Source organism: Atractosteus spatula, chromosome 17 (genome assembly GCF_055471065.1).
Source record: "Atractosteus spatula isolate fAtrSpa1 chromosome 17, fAtrSpa1.hap1, whole genome shotgun sequence".
Classification (NCBI taxonomy): Eukaryota; Metazoa; Chordata; class Actinopteri; order Semionotiformes; family Lepisosteidae; genus Atractosteus; species Atractosteus spatula.
In genome coordinates, this window is record NC_142722.1 from 6630181 (window position 1) to 6654085 (window position 23905).

Here is a 23905-nt window from a genome sequence, read left to right on the forward strand (position 1 = left end):
CCCCTATGTCTATAACAGGTGATGTATTTTGAATCTTTTTAGGACTATGAAATTAAGACAATGTCAACATCAATGTTTAAAAAGGACAATCATGAAAAACATTACCAAAAATAGTTTATTGCACAGAACTTCCAAGAATTAATCTGCAGTTATTTTAACATGCTCTCCATTTGTGTTAACCTGCCACTGACTTCCTCAAGCTCAGGAAAGCTTATGCAAACTTAGGTAACTTAACAACAAAAAAAGCCAACAATGAACTCTTTTTGTAGAAATATTGGGATTACAATATTTTTATGAACTATGTACATGATAACCATACTACTATATTAACAGCAGAACCCATTAACAGTTTGCAGCATCCTGTTCTGAAATCAAGACAATTTGTGTCAGTTCCCCATTTGCTGTCTCTTTGGGCAAAAGAAAACTTCAGTTTTTCTTTTCTCCTCTTGGTCCTTTGGATTCTTGCGAAGCCAAGAAACATTAGGAGGTTTCATACTTGTACAGTTTAGGACTGAAAAAAACTAGGGACTAGTGTGCACATGTGACAAAAGCTACTCTGGACGCCCCTGCTGGGCACATACAGCGCCACTCTCTGGGCAGAGGATAACTCCACTGTGCCCAAAGACTGCTCCCCTGCCGTGGCAGTGTCTACATTTCAAAGGGGCATGACGTCACCCCTGGAACACACTGGGTGCACGAGCCCCATTACATACACTTGGTTCAAAATTCCCCACTGAGTAAACAAACAACAGGAAGCATACTTTTAAGATATAGGATATTTGTCTGAATATAAATAGCAGGAAGCTAGAAAGAAATTCTCCCTTTCAGTTTTCAGTTTGTTAAAAAAAACATGTCAGAAAATTGCATTAGCCTGTTTGCTATTTGCTATATACTGTAGGTGTCATGGTTTTACAAGGATTCTTGATTTTTTTTGTCTTTAAACAAAGTCTTAAAAAATCTTTTACAGGTGTGATTGGCTAAATACACTTTATCGGGTCACAAGAATTCAAGGAAGCAGTTTCACAATGTGCAGTTGTACTCCTTTTAGCTGAATGTATAAAACAGTAAAAAGCCCACTGTTCTTTTTTCCAAAGCAGTTTTGGCATTATTTAGACACAGTGTTTTGTTGAACCTCAAAGATTCATTAAACCGTCACAGGTTTTGACAGAGATAAGAGGTACATAGGTTACATACTCAATTTCATGTTAAAGTACATGTAGATCCTCAAGGACACAGGCAAGGAAAGACTTCAAAAGTGTAGCTACAATGAAAGGTCAGAGACAAAACCTTTTGATCAGAAAACCACCTGTAAGAAATAATTCTAAGAACAATCTTTACAAAGTGAAACTCACCAATAAAGCAGTTTCATTCATTTAAAACCTGTATTTATAGTACATTACTTTATGCGAGAAGAAGGATTATAACAATCTCATGTCTTTGTGGGGTATATTTTCCATAAGATGACATGTCCCAGAGGGAACAAATGTTTCATAAAAAGATCCTGATATTTAAATGATTTCATTTTATCCAGGGGTTGTAAGACAGAGGTGGCTCTCAAAGAGTTACAGTATATTCTCTATTTCTGAACTCTTGATACATTAAAAGAATCTCAACCTGTTGTTTTTTTTATAAAAGCAGTGGTTTGAATTTCAAAGTTATGTTTATTGAGTTTATCTTACGGTACAGCGTTTCAAACAGTCTTCCTCAGGCATCAGTTTGGACTGGGACAATTTCCTGTCTCAGATTTTGAACTGCGACACCCTTTTGTTTCACCTTCTGTATTGAATTTGAACATTACCTGTAAAGGGATATGGAATATTGTGCCAAAATATAAGTTAGCACTCAATTAAAAAAAAAAATCCCTTTGGAATTCAAACCATTGTATGGGTGCAGTCTTCTTTTTGATGTTTGTTGCCGCTTTGCCCCCGACTAACCGCTATTCTTTTAAATAAGAATAAGAAAAATCCCTTTAACCACTGTCCTGCTCTTGGTGTTATTCACAGGACTCAGGCTGTAAATTTGGCATGTTGACTAACAGTAAGCAGTACAGTCTCTGGACATAAATTTTGCTCATCCAAAAACAAAGTTTTAGAAAAAATCAGCACCCACAGTTTTTGAAACCACAGTGTAGGTGTTTTCGATGTTGATTTGATATGAGCGCAGCAGGCTTATACTCAAGGACAACAAGTACACTTCAATGTCTGTATAAGAACATCAACTTGTCAGGTCATCGGATACCTCCCTATTTCATTCGTGTCCTTCAAAGTACATAACATACCTTATTAAATTCATAGGAAGTTATAAATTACACAGAAAACAAAGTAGTAGTAAAGCAAAGAATGTACTGTGCATCATACTCTTAAACTTTGCTGTAACATTGGATATTCAACTCACAAGACTACCCAGGAAACCCTTTTTCTAAGAAATGAACACTAATTAAGGCTGTATGAAACAATATATGAACAACATAAGAAATAACAAATCTTTGATAATCATTCTTTTAAATAAAGACCCAGAAAAACAACAAACAATTAAATGTAATAAATTAAGGAGTACCTCTGACTTAAAGTATATCAACATTTTTAGCATAAAGATTTCTCTCTCTAGGTCAGTTATGCCATCTACAGCATAACATGTGCAACTTCAGCCAATATCTTTCATATAAATTAGGTAGCAATTTATGGTGCCAAACAGCAAGCTATTCCCTACGATCTAAACTGACGGCTAGCTAAATCTAACTTTTTTTACAAGAATAAATTCATTTGAAAAACTAATTACTTAACTTGATGTGTTTATGGAGATTTCCCTAGCTTTTATGGCACTGCCATAGTCATTGATAATACCGTTCTGGGCAAAACATAGACCTTAAATACATCAACCTATATAAAAGAAAATATACACGTATAAAATCAGTGTACAGCCGAATAGCAGCATACTAAAAAGCTGATGCTCTGGACAATTTAAGATGGTAAAACTATATTTGGTCTGGGTTTATATTTATGAAATAAACTGTCTACAGCAATCAGTAATACAGTCGTGTAAATGAGCTCTGAAAGGCTGGCCGTAAGTTGCTAAAGAAACGAGGAAAGAAAATTCCCTGAACTACCAGAGCCTTGTCTTCCGATATTGGAGTTTCAAAGCTCAACTCCTTTCCTGGAGTGAAACTGGAAACACATGGATAGCGATATCTTGGATTCAAGAAGCTGACAATGTGAACATCTGAGGCTTGAAGCTGAATGAGGGCAGACTGTGGACAACCCGTCTCATCCATGAGGCACATTAAATAGGAAGAACAGTATGACTAAGCCACAAGAAGGGGCCTCTCTGTGCAAAAAGTGTTCCTAATTGTATGTTTCATCTTAAGCCTTTACAATTCTTGAATCATCCAACTAAAATATTCTGAATTAAATCCTGAACAAAAAAATTAAAAGAAATACAAAATAAGAAGAAATGAAAGGGGTTTGAGGGGTTCTAGTGTTGATTTAACATCGTAACACTTTTTGGCCATTTTGTCTAATTATTCACTTCGGCTTGCTGAACGAATCGGAAAAAATCATTTAAAAAAAAACCCAACGACAACATTCGAACACCCACATAAACCAGCGAGGGCCAGAGGTGACGACATGGCGGGTGGGTGAACCTCTTTCCCTGCGCGCCGTTATGACTGCTGCCTGGTCTCGCCCCCGGCTGCGGTGCGGCCCAGCTCGGAGGGGGGCTGCGGCGGAGCCGAGCTGTCCGTTCGCTCGGCGGCGGCCGGGGGGCTGCCGTCGGGCTCCGAAAGGCCCACGAGCTGTCCTTCCAATTTCGTCCATGACGTCATGGACTCGTGAACCGTAACAGTGTGCTCCTCCATCTGTTTCTGCAGGCTGTCCATCTCCTGCCTTTGGCAAATGGAAAAAAAAACAAACATTTATATATACAGTACATGATCAGGCAACAAAACCTATTTCTTCCCATGCTCAATTCATTGGCTTATAGTTTTTATTATTGGTATTATTGTAGTAATTATTATTATCCAGTGCTTTTAAAAGTGGCTTCTTAAAGTGCTTTACAGAATCACACAAAAATATTAAGAGTAGACAGTAGATGAGGGTATGGAACACAGCAGGAAAGCCAAGGGGCACACAGAAACAGTTAAATAAAAGCACTTTAAGTCTCTCAGTATGCACAAGCCTGCTGTCTACATATCCAGATGAATTAATCTTGTTGCAGCTTTAGGTGACTTAGAAGCCAGAACTTCATCTCTGAACCATCCCCCTCACTGCAGCAGAAGCACAGGCAGGACACGGAGTCCGTCTTGTCTCCAAACAGCATCTGCCTCCCTACCATTTCTCCCACGCGCATTTTCGGCACGATTCGACAGCACCAATTTGAACTCATCCGGGAGTTCACACTGCAGTGCCAACACGAGCCTGATTTGGGCCAGAGCAGCATCACTCCAGGTGCTGGTGAGGAAAACTGGGCCTGCTCTGTTCTGGTGTTGGCCAGCTTTAAGCCACCTGTGGTGATTTGACTTCCACACCAATTTCTATGAGCATCTAGTGATTTTTCAAGGTCATAACAAGGCTGTTGGCTTTAAATCTGAAATACTTTCTTTTTCAACTGGCAACCCACTGAAGATCAGCAGGTCCTTGGCCAGCACCTGAGTGGGAGACCTCTCAGGTACAGTTATATACACTTGGTTCCTGGGATCCAAACCTTCTGGGAATGCTAAGGTTGCTGCTAGGAGAGGTGTTAGTGGGGCCAGAAGGGGTGCTCACCCTGCAGTCTGTATGGCTCTTAATGCCCCAGTATAGTGATGAGAACACCACACTGAAAAAAAAGCGCCGTTCTTTGGGTGAGACATAAACAAAACAAGTGTCCTGGCCAGATTTCCCCCTGGCCTTTACCAGTCATGGCCTCCTAATAATCCCCATCTCTGAACTGGCTTCATCACTTTGCTCTCCTCCCCACTGAGAGCTGGTGTGTGGGGAGCATACTGGTGCACTATGGCTGCAGTCACATCATCCAGGTGGGGCTGCACACTGGTGGTGGAGGGGAGTCCCCATTACCTGTAAAGCACTTTGAGTGGAGCGTCCAGAACAGCGCTATATAAGTGCAGGGAATTATTACGGTATAGAGATTTTCAATATGAAGGATAGAACAAAAATGATTAGAGCACCTGTGTGCAGGGTAATTTCTCGATACTGCCCGACAGAGGAGTGCAATCATGGTCTTACTTGAGCTGTCGCAGGCAGGTGTGCAGATTGTTCAAGGGCTCCTTGCTCACTGCAGGCGAGGGCTTCAGCAGCTCGTCCAGCAGGGAGGCCGGCACAGGACAGTCCGGGATCTTCACTGGAGTCAGGGGGTTTGACACGTTTGTCTCGCCCTTGAGCTCCATACGCTGGAGAAGACGCACGAGCACATGCTTAAAAGACTAAGCAAACTGCACTAAGCAAATAAATGCAGTAGAAAAAGGAACATTTTATACATCTGGAGTGCCATAAAAAAAGTCCTGCTTAAAAGTATTTTTTAAAAGTAACATTATTAAAAGTTATTCTATAACCATCAGGTTCATTTCAGGTGTCCATCTCCCAGAGAGACTGCTGGTCGCTCACCTTCCTCTGGCGGCTCTGTTTCAGCTCCAGTTTGAGCTGCTGGTTCTGCTGCAGCAGAGTCTTCATGCTGTGCCTCAGCTCAACCACCTTGGACTGCAGCATGAACTTGTCCTTTCTGCTGCTCGTCAGCTCTTCCTGCACCACCTCCAACTCTGCCCTGATGCTCTGAAATTCAACTCGGGCTTAATTTCCCCATTTCGCCACAGTCCCAGACAAAACCCAGAAAAACCCCTCTGCTGTAACCCTACGCTCTTCAAAAGTCTACACATTTTCCCCTGACAGTTATTCTTCTGCCTGATATTTTTCTACAAAATTCCGCAGATTATGAATCATTTAACTTTCAAAAGAATGTCAATTTAAAGTAAAGAAGAGAATATCAGTTAAACCTTCATGTATGAACAATATAAAGCTTTAAACAACAAACTATAAGCTTTAAACTAATTTAATGCTGTATAATATGAAGCCCACTAAAGCATACATTGATTAGTTTGTTTTATTGGTTTTCAGGGTAGGATATATTATTTGGTGGGTTTTCAGTTTGTATACCAATATACAGATATACCCGTGGAAATATAAACTGATCTCAGATCTCACCCAAGACAGTCATAACAACATCGGGGTTGTGATCCGTTCTAGGGCTGTGCTCACCTGAAGAGCTGCCTGCAGGCTTTCCATCTCCCTGTGGCTGCACTGCTCTGTCATCTCCAGCTGCTGTTTCTGAGCCTCGATCTCCCTTTGCTTCTGTTCCACCTCCCACTTCAGATCTTCCACCTGCGGGGAAAACAAACCCACCCATCACACATCCACGAAGCAGCCTGTAGACTCACACTTTTGCAGAGCACAGCCCCAGATCGGTAAGGATGAATACCAGAGGAGCCCTATCACAGCTGTCCTGTGTTTCTCTATAGTCGCTCTATAGTTCCTTTGTAGATGGGGCAGCTAATAAAGGTGTTATCAGTCTCGTACCTCCTGGTTGGTTAGAGGCTGCTTGTTAAGCTGTTCCTCCAGCTGTTTCTGTAGAAGCTGGAGCTGAGAGCGAGCCTCTGCCAGCTCTTGCTGGAATTGCGATACCTCCTGGGAATGTGCCTCATCCCTAGCCCTGTTGGGGGGTGGAAAAGACAGTTCAACACAAGCTCAACCTGAAAAACACACGCCCTCCTTCTACCCCGATGAACATGACTGACCAGAGCTGCCCGCTAACTGCGCTGTGCAAAACAAGACATCACCGGCATTCATTTTTCTATACATAGTGCATAAGACTCCTCACTTGCATTTCTAAATGGCCACAAAGGCCATTGTTTTTGAAACTGAAAGCATGGGGACATGAAAGAAAAAGAGATTTCAAGTTTGCAGTAGTGTATTGAGCTTACTGGAGTTTCTGTGCCTCAGTCTGCAGTGCCGTAAGAAACTGCTCCTTCGCCTGGAGATCCTTTTTGACCTCGCTGAGCTCCAGCATGGCTGCTCTGTAGTGCCGGCGGTTGTGAGCTGCTTCTGCTTTGGCTGCTGCCACCTGTCAGATACGTTCAGCATACGTTAGTGCTGCTGGAGCCTAGCATTATTATAGCCAGAGCCTATAAATAACACTTCCTATACTGTACTGCCCACTCATCCCTGCTCCTCCAAAAGCTAAGGCATTTACACATTCATTTGCACAACAGATAAATCATACCCTCATGGACACTTTGTTTACAGAAGGCTGGCTCCATCACATAAAGATAATGGTCATAACAAAGAACTGATTGCTCCTACATATGCTGATATTCCTGCCAAAAAGTCGTTTCATGAGGCAAGAGAGAAACAGATTTTTCTCTTAATACAAAACAGGGTTTAGAAGGTTCACTAAGATTTTAATCACAACAAGGCACTTCTGCGCTGTGATATATACCATATGCTAATGCAGCACTGTGTTCTCAAGTCGGCACTGGATTTACTACTAAAAGATGTCTCTCTCCTCGGATGCAAGAACTGGGCGTGTGAAACCATGTCACCCACGCAACACATGTCCTTACCTGCTCCTTGAGAGACCTGACCGTATTTTTTTCTTTCTCTAAAGCGGACTGCAGCGTCTGCACCAGCTGCTTCATCTGTTGGTCTTCCTCCTCTTTCCGCTTTAACACGGCTTGAACCTGAGAAGAAAGGCACATGGCGTGAGACTTCCCAAACTGGTGTTGGCCCAAGGCTCAATATTGTCCTGGAGCACACCTGTACCACATCCTGAATCGCAGGCTAAGTTGTTTCACTTTTACTATTGCCTGGTGTTTTTAAACTTTCCTTCAAGCTCTTGAAAAGCTGAGTGAGATTTAACATTGGAATGGATCCTGTGCTAGCGAGTGGCCGTGAGGATGGCCCACATTCAGATGTGCTAGCTGGAAGCTGGCCCAGCTGGTCATTGGACCTGTTTTTAAGCAGAAGGAAAACGACTGCCTCACTGTGGGACTTGTCTGCTATGGTGTCAATCCAAACCTTCAGTTCATCATTAATTGATCACCCACTAAGAGCTGTTTAGCCAGAAACAAGGGAGTTAGTTGTAAATTAGTTAGATCAGAAAAGATTATATAAAGCTCTGTGCAGCCTTTTTTAAAGGATTTGAATACAGGCTGTAAAGATGGCCTTACGAACTTCTAATTTGGAAACTTCTTTGGTGAATTAAGACCTCAACATTTAACCCAGACAAAAAAGGCAGTTCGGTTGACCAGGGGATGTGGGTTCATGTTGATTGAATACAGCTGTGGCTCATTATGAGATTTTGGAGCCAGGAGAAACTGTGGATCTGTGGTGAGAAGACTGACCTGCAGGTTAAGCTGAACCAGATCAGCCTCCCTCTTGGCCAGGGCTGTCTCCAGAATGTTGGCGTGCTCCCGCAGTGCATTATGGGATTGTCCCAGCCCGGCCAGCTTCCCTCGCTCGTGCTCCAAGTCCAGTGATAACTTCTTGTTGACCTCCTCCAGCCGTCGGATCCTCTTCCTAAACCCTCGGGATTCCTGCAGCTACAGGTTACAAAAAAAAAAAAACATTACATTTTTTAAATAAAAATCTACGCTGATCTACACCTGGAAAAGCTGAATGCTCATATTTAAGACTTAATAGACTGTGCTGGTGTATTTTAAGACTGATTTACTTTATTAATAAGTCAGACTGGAATGGCAACACATTTTTGTCTTACCTTGCACTACTTTGACATATCTGCACATAGGAAATGTTTTCTGTAATAAACGTTCTGCCCTTAATAATATTTCATTTGATATAATAGGTGTGATACTATTGAAAGTTTACATGTCTATCACTGCTCTTCTTCACATGCTCCCCACCCTTAAGGAGTTTTGATATAGCCTTTCCTACCTCATCCTCCAGCTCCAGCACTTTCTCCCGATACTCCTCCAGTTCTTGGCTGGTAAGGGAGATGACTTCCTGCAGCTCTTTCTCAAGCATGGCCTTGCTGTGGCTCACAGTCTGAAGCTCAGTCTGTAGCGCCTCTATCCTCTCCTGAAACAGACAGCAAGAGGCCTCCTCATCACCCCACAAACAGCTCAACGCCACCTCAGGAAGACTCGGCAGTCACGCGCAAGGCGGAGAACAGCAGCTCAAAATTCTCCTTCTCCTTTAAACCCGATGTTTGTACAGTGAACTCATATCCACCTAAACGAGTTCAAGTAGGTAGCTGGGTCAGTACACGCAGGCTGCAAAAAAACAAGTCAAGGTTTATTCCGTGCTGAAAACAGAAGGAAGGAAACAACGTTTAGGCTGTGGAGCTTTCTTCGGGTGTAGAACGAAGATTTGCTTTATCATTTTCATATATTTATATATATATATTTACTTAATCACCTGAAGAAGGCTCCACAGCCAAAACGTTGTTTCCTTTCAGCATGGAATAAACCTATTACTTGTTCCTTTCCATGTAAACTTGTTTCTTTTGCAGTTTTGGTACATATTAAATAAAACGTAGGGAAATCCTAAAAGGGTATTGTGTAGGGTAACTCTAACCCCCAAACAGTAAGGGTTTACCAGCAAGGCCTGGTTGTTTCCTCCATCAGTGATCTGGCTTTTGAGCTTGTTCAGCTCTGCCTCTGCGCTCTCTTTGGCTGTCAGGGCTTCCTGCAGTCTTCGGCTCAGGATGCCCACAGCGTTCTCGTACGCCTTATGCTTGGCCTTCATTTCCTTCTGAGCGCTAGTCAGGTCAGTCCCCAGCCTCTTCATTTTGACCTTCTGCTCTGTGATTGCCCTGTAGGAAAGGATTTAAAAAATAACCCTAGTTCCCCGGGTTCAGTTTTAAATAAACGTTAGGGAGGAAGCCCACGTTGGAGAAACTTAGGCAGGAATATATTTGCCCAGAAGAGAATTTTAAACGTGCAGTCGTGCTGCATGAACCGTCAATATTAAAGCCTTTAAAAAGGCCAAGTTTAATATTTCTCCCCTTAATTCTTACATGTGTTTTTCCTTTGTAATTTATAATTTACCCCCAAACCAAGGATATATAAAAACGACACGACTTATTCCACTAAACAGAATGGTCTTTATGACAACTGTGTAACTAACATCCCTGCTGCTTATAAATCAGATAAATGGGAACAGACTGGCTCAGCATATTTGCCTCAATAATCGGCATGAAGACTCACTTTTTGGCTTCGTCTTGCATTTGCTCCACTTGCTTTCGCAGTCCTTCATTCTCCTGTGTCACAGCTGCCAGCTGACTGTGGTCAAACTGCAGGGACTGGAAATAAAATATCTGTTTAAAACAGCCCCACGCGTGCACAGCTGGTCAGTTATCGCCAATGCCAGCTTCAGGCAAAGCTCTCAGCCAGGGCGGAGCTCGTTACCTGAATCTGGGTCTCCAGCTGGTCTCTCTCGCTCTGCACCGCCTGAAGATGAGCCTCCAGACTGCTCATCTGCTGCTGGACCCGAGACACCTCCTTCTGCAGCCTGGCCTGCTCCAGCTCTGCCGCCTTCCTCTCCCCCTGGGAGCTCAGGAGCTCCTGCTTCAGCCCCCTCACCTCCGACAACAGCTTCTTTTTCGTGGCCTTCAACTCGCTGATCAGCTGGTCCTTGGAGCTGGTATCCCGGCGGTAAGCTTCTACCATGACCTGTGGGACAATGCAGAAACACAAGATGACACAGCTTGCACCTTATCTGCCTTCACGTCCAAGTACCAGTGCACGCTAACTACTGAATTTCAGTAGCACATCTTATTATTTTGAACTTCAAACCTTACACCCTATTTTCATGCCTCAACTGTTGGCTGTTACACTGCATCAAATTATAACTGTGTTCAGCTAGGAAGTCACTGGTTTTAGGCTCCATTTCATTCACAACAAAAGGTCTTTATTTTCTCGTTACATACCGAAACAACTTACCTTCTGTTGAAGAAACTGCTCCTTCAGTTTCTGAGACTGCTTCTTCAATGTGCTGCTCTCCTGTTGTAGGGTTTCAATCTTTCAAAGAATAAAACACAGTATTAATACATTTTAAAGTACAAGATAAACTGATTGATCAAGCAGGAAAATGAATGAATTCTAACCAAGAATTCTTAACACTTGCAGAGCTTGGCATTGCAGGATGGAATGATGAAATGGAATTATTCTTTTACACTTATTACTCAAAAGGACATGGGGCAAGCAAAGGGATGAGGCTTTCAGTGGCTGATGTGTCCATATTCATACACACAGCTTCAGATAAAGACGAGGAAAGCACAGATGCTAACAGTGCCATACATGTGACCTGCCAGGCTGCAACCTGAGCGCAGAGGGTTTCTGACTGACCTGTGTGGCTTTGACTTTGACCTCCTGCCTGAGCTGCTCCAGGATTTCGGAGGACGCCTCGGTACCCTCCCCCAGCCTCTGCACCCCCTCATCCAGGACCTCCTTGTCCGCCCGGGCGGCCTGCAGCGCCACCTCCAGGACGATCTTCTCATTCTGCAAGTACCGTATGGCATCGTCCTTGGCAGTGGAGTCAGTCTGTAGCTCTTTCAGCTGGGCCTCCAGCTCCTGGTAGCGGGCCTCCAGCTGGTTCAGGGCCTGCCCCTTGGTGTGCAGGGCCTCCTGGGTGGCAGTCAGCTGCTTCATCAGCTCGAGGTGCTCCTGCTGCAGGGCCTCCAGCTGCGCATCTTTCTGGGACAGAGTCAGCTTCACCTGCACACACGTGCAACCCAATCAGAACACACCGCTATTCCACTGGCACATGCAAAACACTGAAAGCAAGGAACCAAAAAGGATTTTACGATCCTATTGCAAGCTGAACGCACTGCTCTGTAGCTCTCAAGAAAAAGCAGACACGGAGAATGTTCAACTTTAGTGTTTTTCCAAACTACCATTCTATAAAATGGAAAATTGTGATGATGTCATTTTTGGTATTTCACGAAGTCCAAATCCGTAAACACAAATCTGGCCTGCATTTATTGTCATAGACTGCGCTTCAACCAACTGATGAGCACTAGTGAGGTTCAGTATGTCAAGGCATGTTGTTCCACTTGTGCCACTAATACAATTCAAAAATCCTCTGAAATGGGGCTGCATGCCAATCCAAAGAATAATAATAAACTTTATTTTATATAGTGCCTTTAAAGGTGGCTTCTCAAAGAGCTTTAGAGGACACCAACAACAATTAAAAAAAAAATACACAAGATATGCACGATGAGAATACACAATGAGAGGAGGAAGTGGATGGGGTACTGAATACAGTAGGAGCAGAGGGGTAAAGAATGGAACCTAAGTAAAGGCTCTTCCAAAGAAGAGGGTTTTGAGTCTGGATTTGAAGGAGTTTAGAGAAGGTGACTCTCCGATATCCTTGGGGAGAGAGTTCCAGAGCTTTGGGGCGCAGCAGGAGCATCACCCTGTCAAGACGGGCTTGGGGGACAGATAGGAGACTAGTTAGAAGAGTGAAGGGAGGTGGGGAGGTGGGGAGTAGGACGCTAGTAGCTCAGACAGGTACCGAGGTGCCAAGCCATGCAGAGCCTTATAAGTGAGCATGAGGATTTTGCGATTCATATCAATTTGTGAACTGGCTCGTGTCCGAGCAGGAAGACTGGCAGCTGCCCCATACCTGCTGCAAGTCCCTCTCCAGGGTGCTGGCAGAGTTGGCCAGTTTCTGGAGGTGCTCCCGTTCCTCCTCAAACTCCTCCAGTTTGTGCTGAAGGTCCTCTTCCACCATGGACTTGGCGTCCTGGATCTGGCGAAAGGCTGCCTCCTGGTCCAGCATGTCCACCTGAACACACAGCGCCACGAGAGGTCACACATGGCAGACGGGGAAATACAGAACAGGAATCTCCCGCATCCTGTGTCCTTCTGGCAGGGACAGGTCTAGACAGATGAAACATTTGCCACAACACTTTCTTATTTCAGACCTTAACCTTTTTTTTTTAATGAAAAACCTGTATTTTTTCACTGAGATCTTAAATCTATCCGATAAAACTAAGTGCAGCTGAAAAACTGCTCTTGATTGACAGATTTTAGTTCAGATGCTGCTGTCTAAAATCTCTAAAAACAGCAGAAAGTATATGGAGTTTGTTAAGGGCACAATAAGTTACACCGAATGAACAGGACATGCCGTTAGAAATCAAAATCCACCTCAATGTTCTGAAGCTGCACAGCGATGCGCTCTTTCTCCTTGATGGACCGGTGCTGAGTTTCTGTGAGCTGCTGGGACAGCGTCACGTTCTCCAGCTTCAGGTGTTCCAGCACTCCTATCTGAGTCATTTGTCCAGCCTGCAAAACACCAAGAGCACTGCATGAATGTATCCAAACGGTCGGGATAAATATGCTTATTAAAATATGTTTCCTAACACTATTAAATACATTAAATCACATTGCACTAGTCTTGTTACCCTATCTGCCACACCCTGAAGAAACTCCTACTTGCCAATGACATTTATTAAATGACCTCTGCTGTGCTGAATAGGATTGTTAGAGGAAGGAGTCGCCAAGGAGCAGCAGCTGCTCATACATACGTGCCAAACGTGGTCCCTACCTGCATGTTGGCCATCTCACTCTGCAGTCGAACCCGTGCCTCCTGGGCTATGGCCAGCTGCTGTTGGTACCACTGGCGCACCGCCTGCAGTGAGGCGATCTCCGCCTGAGAGGTCTTGAGCCGCGCCTGCAGCGCGCTGCGCTCCAGCTGCACCTGCTGGAGTTGGGCCTGCAGGGCGCCCATCTGCTGCCGCAGCTCCTGGACTGGAGGAAGCAAACACCCATCATTCCACCACCAAACAGCATGGGAAACACCCTTGTTATCTCCAGGCATGCTGGACGCTTCTACATGTATACGGCAGGAAAACTTCAACGCTTCCTCTCCCATCACTTCAAGTGTTACATCTCTGTTTTGCGACTGGCTGGAAGGAGGTTCTCATGGCATGGGGAAGAAAGGCTTCATGAGGCTTTTTGAGTTGCTCACGCCATTCATCTCAATCTGCTCTGAATAGTGAAGACCCTAACAGTTAAGTGCACTGATACTCAGGGATCCTCACCAGAATTATCCCTGGAGACCAGTGTCTGCTGCACGTCCTCCACTTTTCCCATGAGCCTCTGGTACTGCTCCTCTGCCACCTGCAAGTCATTGCTCAGCGACACCAGGCTTGCATTCTTGCTCTCCAGGTTGCCTTGCAGCTCCACCATGGCACGTTCCAGCTCGGAGCAGTTCTGCCTCAGAGTCCCAACTTCCGAGCTGAGGGAGCTCTGTTTCTCTTGGCTGGCCTGGGTCAGCTCGATCTGAGCCTCCAGCTGGGTGCTGACCGAGGCCAGCTGGGCCTGAAGTTCTGTCTTTTCTTTCAGTGCCTGCCGGAGAAGCAGGTTGGTTAACTTGGTTTCCCAGCGGGACTACTAATATACGGTAAAGTAACGTCAGATGAGCACTAACCTGATTAGCTTCTGAAGAAAGGGACTCCAACTGCCCTTCCAGCCTCATCTTCTCCTTCAAGACCTGAAGCACTTCATCATGACTTCCCATGACCGAGCTTCCCAAAGAGACGCTTCCACACAAGAACGGAAATAAGTGCAAAGATGTGAACAAATCAGGCGTGCATTTTTAAACTTTGACAAAGCCATTCAAACAACAACCAGACACCCTAAAATCTAGCACCAGCACCCGTTTGAATGACCAAATCCCACTACAAACTTCACAGGGATTTGGAAAAAGAATCTCTTTCTTTCCACAGAAAGAAAAAGAGAATCCAGCATTAAAAAACGAACTGCCTGTAATTCAATTCTTTAGTGCAGAAGCGTCCTTTTAATTAGTGAACGTGTACTCAAGCGAACAAAAGCGCTCCGACTTGCAAACGACGTACAACACAAATGAACACCGGCAAAGCAGTTTCTCAAAGAATACCTGCTGGAGAAACTGTCTCGGCGGCTGCGCACTTCTCCGTTCACCTCCTGTTCCTGCGCCGCCAGCTGCTGCTCGTCCGCGGCTGACTGCAGCACTTCCTGCAGAGACGGGTACCGCCCCACAGCCTCCAGCGGGACCTCCCTGCCGTCCACGGTGTAGGGCGCCTTCTGGGCGCTCACCACAGCCGACAGCAGGCCGTAGGTCCCCGAGGCAGACGCGCTGCTGTAGGAGCTGCTGTCGCTGTCGTTGCCGTCCTGCTTCAACCCCGACTCGCTGCCGTCTGCCTCCCAGACGCCGTCCCCCGTTTGCGAGGAGGCCTCCAGCTTCTCCTCCGTCTCCGAGGCCAGGCTGATCTCGGACACGATGGAGGACGAGCTCCAGTTGGACCTCAGGGACCCCACGGAGGCCTCCCCGGAGGACAGCATGGAGCTCCCGCCAGCAGCGCCGCCGGCCTCTGGCGTTCTGTAATCTGCCAAGGAGTGGATCTTGCTGGAGCGGGAGGATCTAGCGGGTTTCTTCTCCTTTGCCGGCGGGGGGATCCCCAGGCTGCCCAGCTTGGGCCCCCGGGGAACGCTGGTGCGCAGGAAGGAGTACTCCTTGGTCATCGAGACGGTGCTGGCTCTGGGCAGCACGTCAGGGTGCAGCATCAGCTCTGGGTCTAGTGTGCTGGAAGGGCGGCTTTTAGGGGTCGAGTGATGAGACTGAAAGGAAACAACAGGACAGGATGTTTGTGCTGCTCTAATAATAATAATCATAATAATAATTGCTTACACTTACATAGCACTTTTCTGGACACTCCACTCAAAGCGCTTTACAGGTAATGGGGAATCCCACTACCGCCACCAGTGCGCAGCCCCACCGGGATGTGTCGGCAGCCAGAGTGCGCCAGTACGCTCCCCACACACCAGCTCTCAGTGGGGAGGAGAACAGAGTAATGAAGCCAATTCATAGATGGGGATTATTAGGAGGCCATGATTGGTAAGGGCCAATGGGAAATTTGGCCAGGACGCCGGGATAACATCCCTACTCTCGAGTCAGGTTTTACGTCTCATCTGAAGGATGGCGCCCTTTTTTTTTTTTTTTACAGTATAGTGTCCCCGTCACTATACTGGGGCATTAGGACCCACATAGACTGCAGGGTGAGCGCCCCCTGCTGGCCCCACTAACACCTCTTCCAGCAGCAACCTTAGCTTTCCCAGGAGGTCTCCCATCCAGGTACTGACTAGGCTCACACCTGCTGAGCTCCAGTGGGCTGCCAGCTGTGAGCTGCAGGGCGATATGGCTGCTGGTCTCTAAAATGTGTCTGTCATTCAAAACTGTTCTAACACGATGGCTCTTTGATGGACAGAACCCTTGCATGTTATTAACACAAAAGCAGGGTGTTTGTTAGTGGCTTTCAGTTAAAAGGGAACACAACAAATGCAATCCTTAACTGAGTGATAAGCGTTGGGCACCCTTGCAGCACTGTCTGTAGCAATCTGACATGTCCTGGAGACGCTCACCCTCTCCTGATGCCTCTGGACCCTGTATTGTTTCAGCTGCTCCTCCAGGCGCCGGCGGGCTGCAAGTCGAATCTGCTCCTCATTCTCCAGCTCCAAGGATGGCTCCACGGAGCCTGAAGGCAGAGAACAGGCTAACAAAAGCGTAGAAACACTCTGGAAGAAGAGGACTTTGGTTATATTCACAGAAACTGTGGTTTATCTGACTCGCAGGCAATTCTGAGAACGATCGGAGGCCGTTTGATCCACATGAGTTGTTTAATTAAATCTCAACTTAAAATACCCCCATATGAAACAGGCTGGATAGACTATTCCATACGCAAATCTTGATACTGTAGATCATGTTTTTCATCATTACACTTTAGCTGATAAAGACTGTGATGTGTACTTCCCTTGACCTCCAGCTTTAGGGTTTTCCAACCATTTTCAAATCAAGATCATGAAACAGTACGATAGTTTAACAAACCACAGCTTGTGTGAAAATACCAAAGCACCAGCCCTGAGATAAACACCTCCCCAGGGAGAGAGTGCTGCCATGCATTCAGGAACTGGTAAGGAAATAAAAGTACTGCAACAAGACGCGTCTAACCCTTCATGTAGGAATTAAAGTTTTCATGCATGGAACGCAGACAGGTTGCGCAAAAGTCATTAGCACTGTGTTTAGTTTGCAAAACATGCAATTAAGACATTTCACAGTACCCAGTGAAGGATTTACTTTTTTGAAAAAAACTCTACAGTCTCTTTTAAATAAGACACTTAGAAATTTTAAAACAGAAAGGTTCTTTACATGAAGCTGTTTCAGTGTGGTCAAAATAATGTAAGCCAAAATAAAAATGTCAGTTAAACAGCTTCTGCTAATTCAGAAACAGATCTTCCTGAAGAATCCAACTACACTGCTTCACAAAAGTTAATAAAAAGCTGAAAGTCTGTAGAGTGGATATTTTATTGTATACATATTATACATAATAAACTTGTATGTAAAAAAACATGTATTTTGTATGTATTATTTTATTTGTATATTATTTTATTATGTGTTTTTATACATAATAAAATAATATAAATTGCCAATATTTTAATATGAAATGCCAAATAAAGAATGGTTTGTCTCCATTTGGTAATTCATGAAAATCATTCAAGAAAGAAAGGAAATTAGCACATTGACTGGATCTTTCGATTATGCTTCAGGGTAATTTGCAGAAAGGAACAGGGAATCACACCGAAGATGCAGGAACACAATTACGCCACAAACTGCATTTTAGAGAACCAAAAGCAGGGCTCCATTTAACTAGTTTTGTGCTAGGGAAACTGTGAGTACAAGCAGGGGGGTTAAAAAGGTTTCAATCAGCCTTTGAAGTGAAAGAGCCAAGGGAATTCAAATGAAAAAAAGGTGGACACTCCCTTGCCGAGTTGCTTACATAATTCAGTTTCTTGCATAGGTAGACTTAGTTTGAGTGACTGCAAAGCTTCGCTCTTATGAACAGTGCCCTCAGAATTAGCTCCCTGAGACTTCGCTAGGTTGTGATGGAAAGCAGCCACACCTGAGGATGGCTCTTCAGTCTGTGGGCTGGCCGAGGGACTAGTGTCCTGGTGAGGGGGCAAGGGGCCATTGGAGCAGTTCTCCCCTGCAGCGCCCAAACCCACTGACACATTGTCTCCGTTCGGCACCGCGCCAGGCTTCACAACAGGACCTGCACATTAAGCCATGAAAAGAAGAGCAAGACATCAGCAACAAGTGGAGAGACCGCCTTTCCCTGCAAAGCAGGTAGGGTAAAACACACACAGCCAGTGCCTCCGATCCCACAATGCTCTTGACTGACAGCTTTCCTGTGAAACAGGTCTAACAGCAGGAGAACCGGAGCCATTTGCTGCTCACTTAAGTGTGGAGAACCAAATCTGACACGCCGATAACAACTCACTTCACTTGTTTTTTTAGTCGGCATGTCATTTTCCACCTCCAGCAAACACTCCTTTTATACGGCAATAAAGAAAGACTTAAGCCTTCTTGAAGCACGCATCTTCTTTGATTTTTCTTTTACAATTTAAAGCACGGGTGACAGAATGGAAGAAAAACGAGGCTCGGCTCATTCACTGCCAGACACATGGCGGCCCGCCAGCTCGGCAATGACACATCATTAGAAAAAGGGATCCTGTCACGGAGCACGCCAAGGCAGCTGGCTCTGGGACACAGCCACTGGGCACCAGCGAAGGAATATCACATACAGACAGGCCTCAGAAAAAGCAGGCTTGTTCACGCGTCAGTCCGCTAACTCAGACTTTCCAGTTTCAGGAGGGTTTATTAGACAGGGAGAAGCTATACTAAAAGAAAAGGATTTTAGTCAAGTCTTGCTATTTTTTTTTCAGCTCACACCAGTTAGAGGGATTTTAACCAGCCACACGAGATTTTAAGCACAAAGGATGTAGAACAAGGGTTAGTAACACTATCTAAAATGATCAATCCACACAAACAAACACACCAATATTTTATATGTGACCTTAACTTACAAATCAAGTGTTAAAATAAGATAAAAGTTTGCATTGCTACAAAACCCACATTTTAATCCCTGGACCCGAAAATACCTGCACTATCTACAGAAACAGTGGAATTTATGACCCTGCTCTAGGCTTGATGCCTGAACAGTAAACAACTACCTGAAGGCACAACAGAATTCCTGATGTTTTAAAAATCTTTGACACCGGAGCAAGCAATGAGTGAAACACTCTTGCGAAAGAACAGGCTTATTCCAGGACTTTGATGCAGCACTGTAAGATTGTGATTTTGTCTGCAGTGTCTCATGTTGTCATCGCAACGCTCTTTTGTTCCAAGCAAAGTGCAAAATAAAATGCTGGAGTGCTTGGAGAAGAGGTTCAGGGCCTCCTTTGTTTGCAAAGAAAAACAATGTAATCACTCACAACAGGCTCCCGGTTTAAAGGATGTGCCAGCAACATGAATCTTATCTTGTGGTGAAAGAAAAGCACTGTTTGCTTTGGCCTACACACTTGTTAGGTAAAACAAACAATGCTTTCCTACATGCTGCAGCCCTGTGGCTCTGTGGCTGTTTTAAATTTGTATTTGGAAATCTGGGAATGCCCTGCTATTTGTTTCCTGAACAAACATGATTGTGCATTCCATTTTGTTAAAGATTGGATCATGAATCCTCAAATCACAGACATCTCTTAGCTGTGGCAGCAGCATGGCAGAGAGACTAGGGCTCAGAACGCTGGACCAGAGGGTTGCGTGTTCAAATCCCCTGCACTATGCTGCTGTACCCTGAGTAAACATCTTGCTGTATGAAGGGATATACAGTAGGTTCTCAAAATCTGCTTAAATAAAGGATTAAAGAATTAACTACAAGATTCAATTAAAAAAAATAATAAATGGATCTGCCATTTTCCCCCAAGGTAGACACTGTATGGGCCTCATTTTCCGCTGTTAAATTGACAGTCTTTTACATTACTAAGAAATGGGAATTTTGCCCACATTAACAGCACAGCCTAGACACCTTATTCAGGACATCACCTCAAATTATCTTCCTAATGATCTACCGCCTCACTTACCATTAACTCCATCCCTCGTGCCGGGTGGCTTTTCCAAGGTTCCTTGCTGCAGGAGCTCTGTAGAATTCCCCGCAGGATAAGTGCCACCTGCTTTGGTATCTGGAAGGGATTCTTGCTGGTGAGATTCTATTTCCATGATGGTGGGAATTGCTTGAGCTCTGCTTTAGTTTTTTTTTTTGTAAGTTTCAGATCACTTTGGAAAGTCCATTGGAATTTGAAGACTTGCAAGGGTATAACACCTTCATATCATTTCATAACACTCAGTTTGAGGACTATCCTCTGCAGGAAGACTTGACTTTTAATGAATCGCCCCTCCAGCCATTACCTGGTTACCATACTCCCTGGAACACAAAAAATGAAAAGCCTTTTATCTCCCCAATGTATACTCAATGTAGTGTGTACCCAATTCAAAACATCTGTCACATCAGTGCTCTCATGCTCAGCTAAACAGCATCATGTAATCAATTCCAGATTTACGTAATCAAAGAGGTGATGCTGATAAATTCCAGACTCGTGGGCAATATTTAGTAAACAATTAACTTAAAAGGGACAATTAGCAATGATTGTTTCTGGTTCAAAGGTGTTTGTTTGCTGCATGTTAAGGACCGTTCACACTGGAGCTTTTGTCACACTCAGCACAATTTGCATTCATTTGCAAACCAGTGTGAATGACAAAGTTCGACTACCAGACAAACAGATCCAAATTGAAACTGCAGAACTGAAGACACAGTCTCAGTCTGCTTGGCCAACTGGACCAGCTACAGGTCACTTTATAACCTTGAATGTGAACAGAACCAGGGGCAAGGCATGTGTGAAAACAGAAAATTATTCAGGAGTTCTTATTATATGATTAAAATCTCCAGCACTGCAGAAAATGCACTACACAACAACCTCCGAGAGATCTAAATGGACAAGAGAGGATGTATTTTTAATAATATAGTCAGAGAGCAAAATTCAGACAGAGCTTGAAAAAACACTGTCAATTTCTGTTTTTCCAAGAAGAGCAATACAGGAACAATTTAAGAGAGAAGACTGGTGATAAATATTAATTTAAAGGGGTGTCTAATGTAATGAACAACAAAGGAACTGACTTCACTTCAACTCTGCAATGTGAACAAAAGCAAACGAAGTCTCCTACAAACAAGGAAGTGAACCAAGAAAAACAGCTCCACTCCAAACTCAGTACGGCTGATCAACGTTGTGAACACCTAACATGTCTCAAACTAGACGAACCGAGCCGAGTTATTTGAATAAAATAGGACAGACCCTTTTTGGGGGCCTACACAGGATCTTCTGTTATTAAGTATATTTTACCAGAATAGTAGTAAAAAAATAAAAACATCAAATATAACAATACAGTATTGAACACGTCTATCGAAAACCACCGTACTGTAATACTGCGTGTACAGCATTAGACAAAGCCCTTTGAATATTGGTCAATTCTTTCTTTTCCAGCTGGTGATGGTGAGGTTTCGTGCAGGAACAGGGATGCGATACCTCTCGTTACATGGACTTTCAGAGCGTCTTTTAAAGTTCTCCTGCTAAACCTCCCAAGGGGTAACGACACCCTCACTTTTACTATCATTGTAGCATTACAACGGGTTTTTTTTTTATTCTAAAATAAAAACATCGCCTAGAAACAAGGAGATATACTGTATACTCGTGCACAGACGGAGTTAAACGTGAGAAGCATAAAAATGAAACATCCAAGGATATTTTCACTGTCTCCCACGGCATTCACTTAAGAGTTTACAACTACATACTAGCTACAGCATGCATGATCACTGTGCCTCTCTTAGCTAGTATTCTACCAATTTACAATATTACAGATCTATTGAGATACAATTGCAACTATATAAAGAGCGAAATTAATATATACAGACATCGTCGACCTAAGCTTTATCCGATGTCCGTTCCCAGATCACAAGCGAGGTGTGTCCTAATCGATTTGTATGCTAACATAACAACGACACCCAGAGAAAGCACTAAGAGAAAAAAAAACTAATAATCGAAAAGAAATAAATTATCTTGCTATAATTTCTTCCAGCAGTTCGCAACATAAACAAAATAGCGATCTCGCACTGTAGTAACAAGAGATATTTCATTATCTTACAGTATATGTAGGATTTACTGTACATCATGCTCAAAACCACAATTTGATTACATTACTGAAGAGTTTCTCTAAACACTCCAATCGTCCAAACTTTTCACTAAACTGTTTCACAATAGGCAAACTGCACAGGTTATAAATTTATGTTATGAACCAACCTTTCAAAGGAACTCTCCTTCTGACTCCCTATACGTGGCTCTTCGAGTCCATCTGTATTTCTTTCCGACTGGCAACAAGGAACCCAAAGGGGGTGACTTTAACTTAGTATTTCGTTATTTCACACCGCAATAAAATATTGCATCTAAACGTCACTACAATTAGTGCATTTGTCATTATTATAATTTATTACGTAACACATTTGTTGCGTTTAAGGACAATTGATAAATTTAAAGATTACATCATTCCTAAATCCTAACAAAAGCCCGACTTCCAAAGCGTGGCGGACCTTCCGTAAAAGTGTGGGCGTGCCGAGCTGTAACCTAACCTTAACTAGGTGACACAACCACATTAAAAAATATTTTTGGCAGCATCTATGATTGTTGAAAGGCGAAGAAGCCATATTGCATTATAAACGGATATTGTTAGGTGCAACATTTTTAATGCGGATGCATGACATAAACTTTACGTGTCTTAATATATTGTGTTTTTGAGGCTTGCAAAGCTTCGAAGTATTCTCGTACAGGGGTTTGCAGACTAAAAAACACGGAAAGCATTGATTGAAGAAATTATAGCAATAAGCATAGATCCTCCAAATGTGTTTTAGGGTGATCAAATCTACATTCAATACTGTTTTCTATTGTACCTGCTCAAGTGGATGGTGCTATATGACGTATGTTGCTAAACACCGCGAACGATTATTACAAGAAAAAGCAGTTACTACAATAGTAGCAGAATTATGCTATCTGATAGGCGTCTTTTTAATGTCTTTCCTTTGATTTAGCTTGTTTTTAACATGAAAACTGCATTATCTCAATTATTGCTAACACTTTAATTTGCATAATGTAACTAGCATAATGTAGTGAGGAGCGGAACAGAGTTATGAAGCCGGTTCAGAGATAGGGTTTATTAGGAGGCCATTACACCGTGGCTAACCCATACTCTTTTTGAGAAATGCCCTGGGACTTTTAAGGACCACAGAGAGTCAGGAACTCGGTTTTACATCTTATCCAAAGGATGGTGCCTACAGTTTGGAGAATACTGGGGCATTAGGACCCACACTGACCACAAGGTGAGCACCCCCAGCTAGTCCCTCTAACACCTCTTCCAGCAGCAGCCTTAGCTTTCCCAGGAGGTCCCACATCCAGGTACTGGCCAGGCTCACACCTGTTGAGCTTCAGTACATTGGCAGTTGTGAGTTGCAGGGTGATATAGCTGCTGAACTTCTAAATAATTGCTTACAGACAAGTGTCTGCTGAAGTCTCCCCCACAGTTTCTATTGCCAATGCTGTATGGGTGCACAAATCAAGAGATCAACTCAAAATACCCCAAACTTTTATGTTTTCAAAACTAAATAAAAATTAATGCATTAAATGTTGGTGCATTTGGGGTAACTCATGAAGAGAGGATATTTTTCCCATGCTTTTTTTTGGGGGGGGGCAGATTTGCTTGTTAACCTACCTCCAGTCCTGTTTGGCCTATTTGATGATACAGCTAGTTGGGACAAGTGTCTGTTTGGTTCTGGCTCTGTTAAGAGAGCTGTACCATGGGCCTGAAAAGGTCAGTGACCACTACTTTTGGAATCTGTTTCAAAAGGTGAAAGTAGCTAGGAAAAGCAAGACCTTAAATAGTGGCGTGCCTGACTTCCGTTGACATAACTTCCTGCCACTCAAATGTTT

At 43.8% G+C, this 23905-nt stretch overlaps 1 protein-coding gene across 2 annotated transcripts; it reads right to left on the reverse strand.

Annotated features, from left to right (window-relative positions):
• Nucleotides 1-97: 97 nt before the first annotated feature.
• golga3 (golgin A3) lies at nt 98-22273 on the reverse strand. Of its 2 annotated transcripts, none has more exons than XM_088936080.1 (24): nt 22229-22273; nt 19961-20301; nt 17944-18093; nt 16409-16521; nt 14907-15607; nt 14439-14550; nt 14050-14356; nt 13554-13756; nt 13154-13291; nt 12630-12791; nt 11351-11719; nt 10946-11023; nt 10412-10675; nt 10211-10305; nt 9600-9816; nt 8937-9080; nt 8387-8584; nt 7607-7723; nt 6968-7107; nt 6564-6696; nt 6246-6368; nt 5598-5762; nt 5220-5383; nt 98-3881 (listed from the first exon to the last, which is right to left on the reverse strand). In XM_088936080.1, exons 2-24 carry the CDS (start codon nt 20094-20096, stop codon nt 3659-3661), a joined length of 4452 nt encoding a protein of 1483 aa, XP_088792206.1. In that variant the 5' UTR covers nt 20097-20301; nt 22229-22273; the 3' UTR covers nt 98-3658. The 2 variants fall into 2 exon arrangements, with proteins under 2 accessions (XP_088792206.1, XP_088792205.1); XM_088936079.1 differs by having other exon boundaries at nt 17821-18093.
• Nucleotides 22274-23905: the final 1632 nt, after the last annotated feature.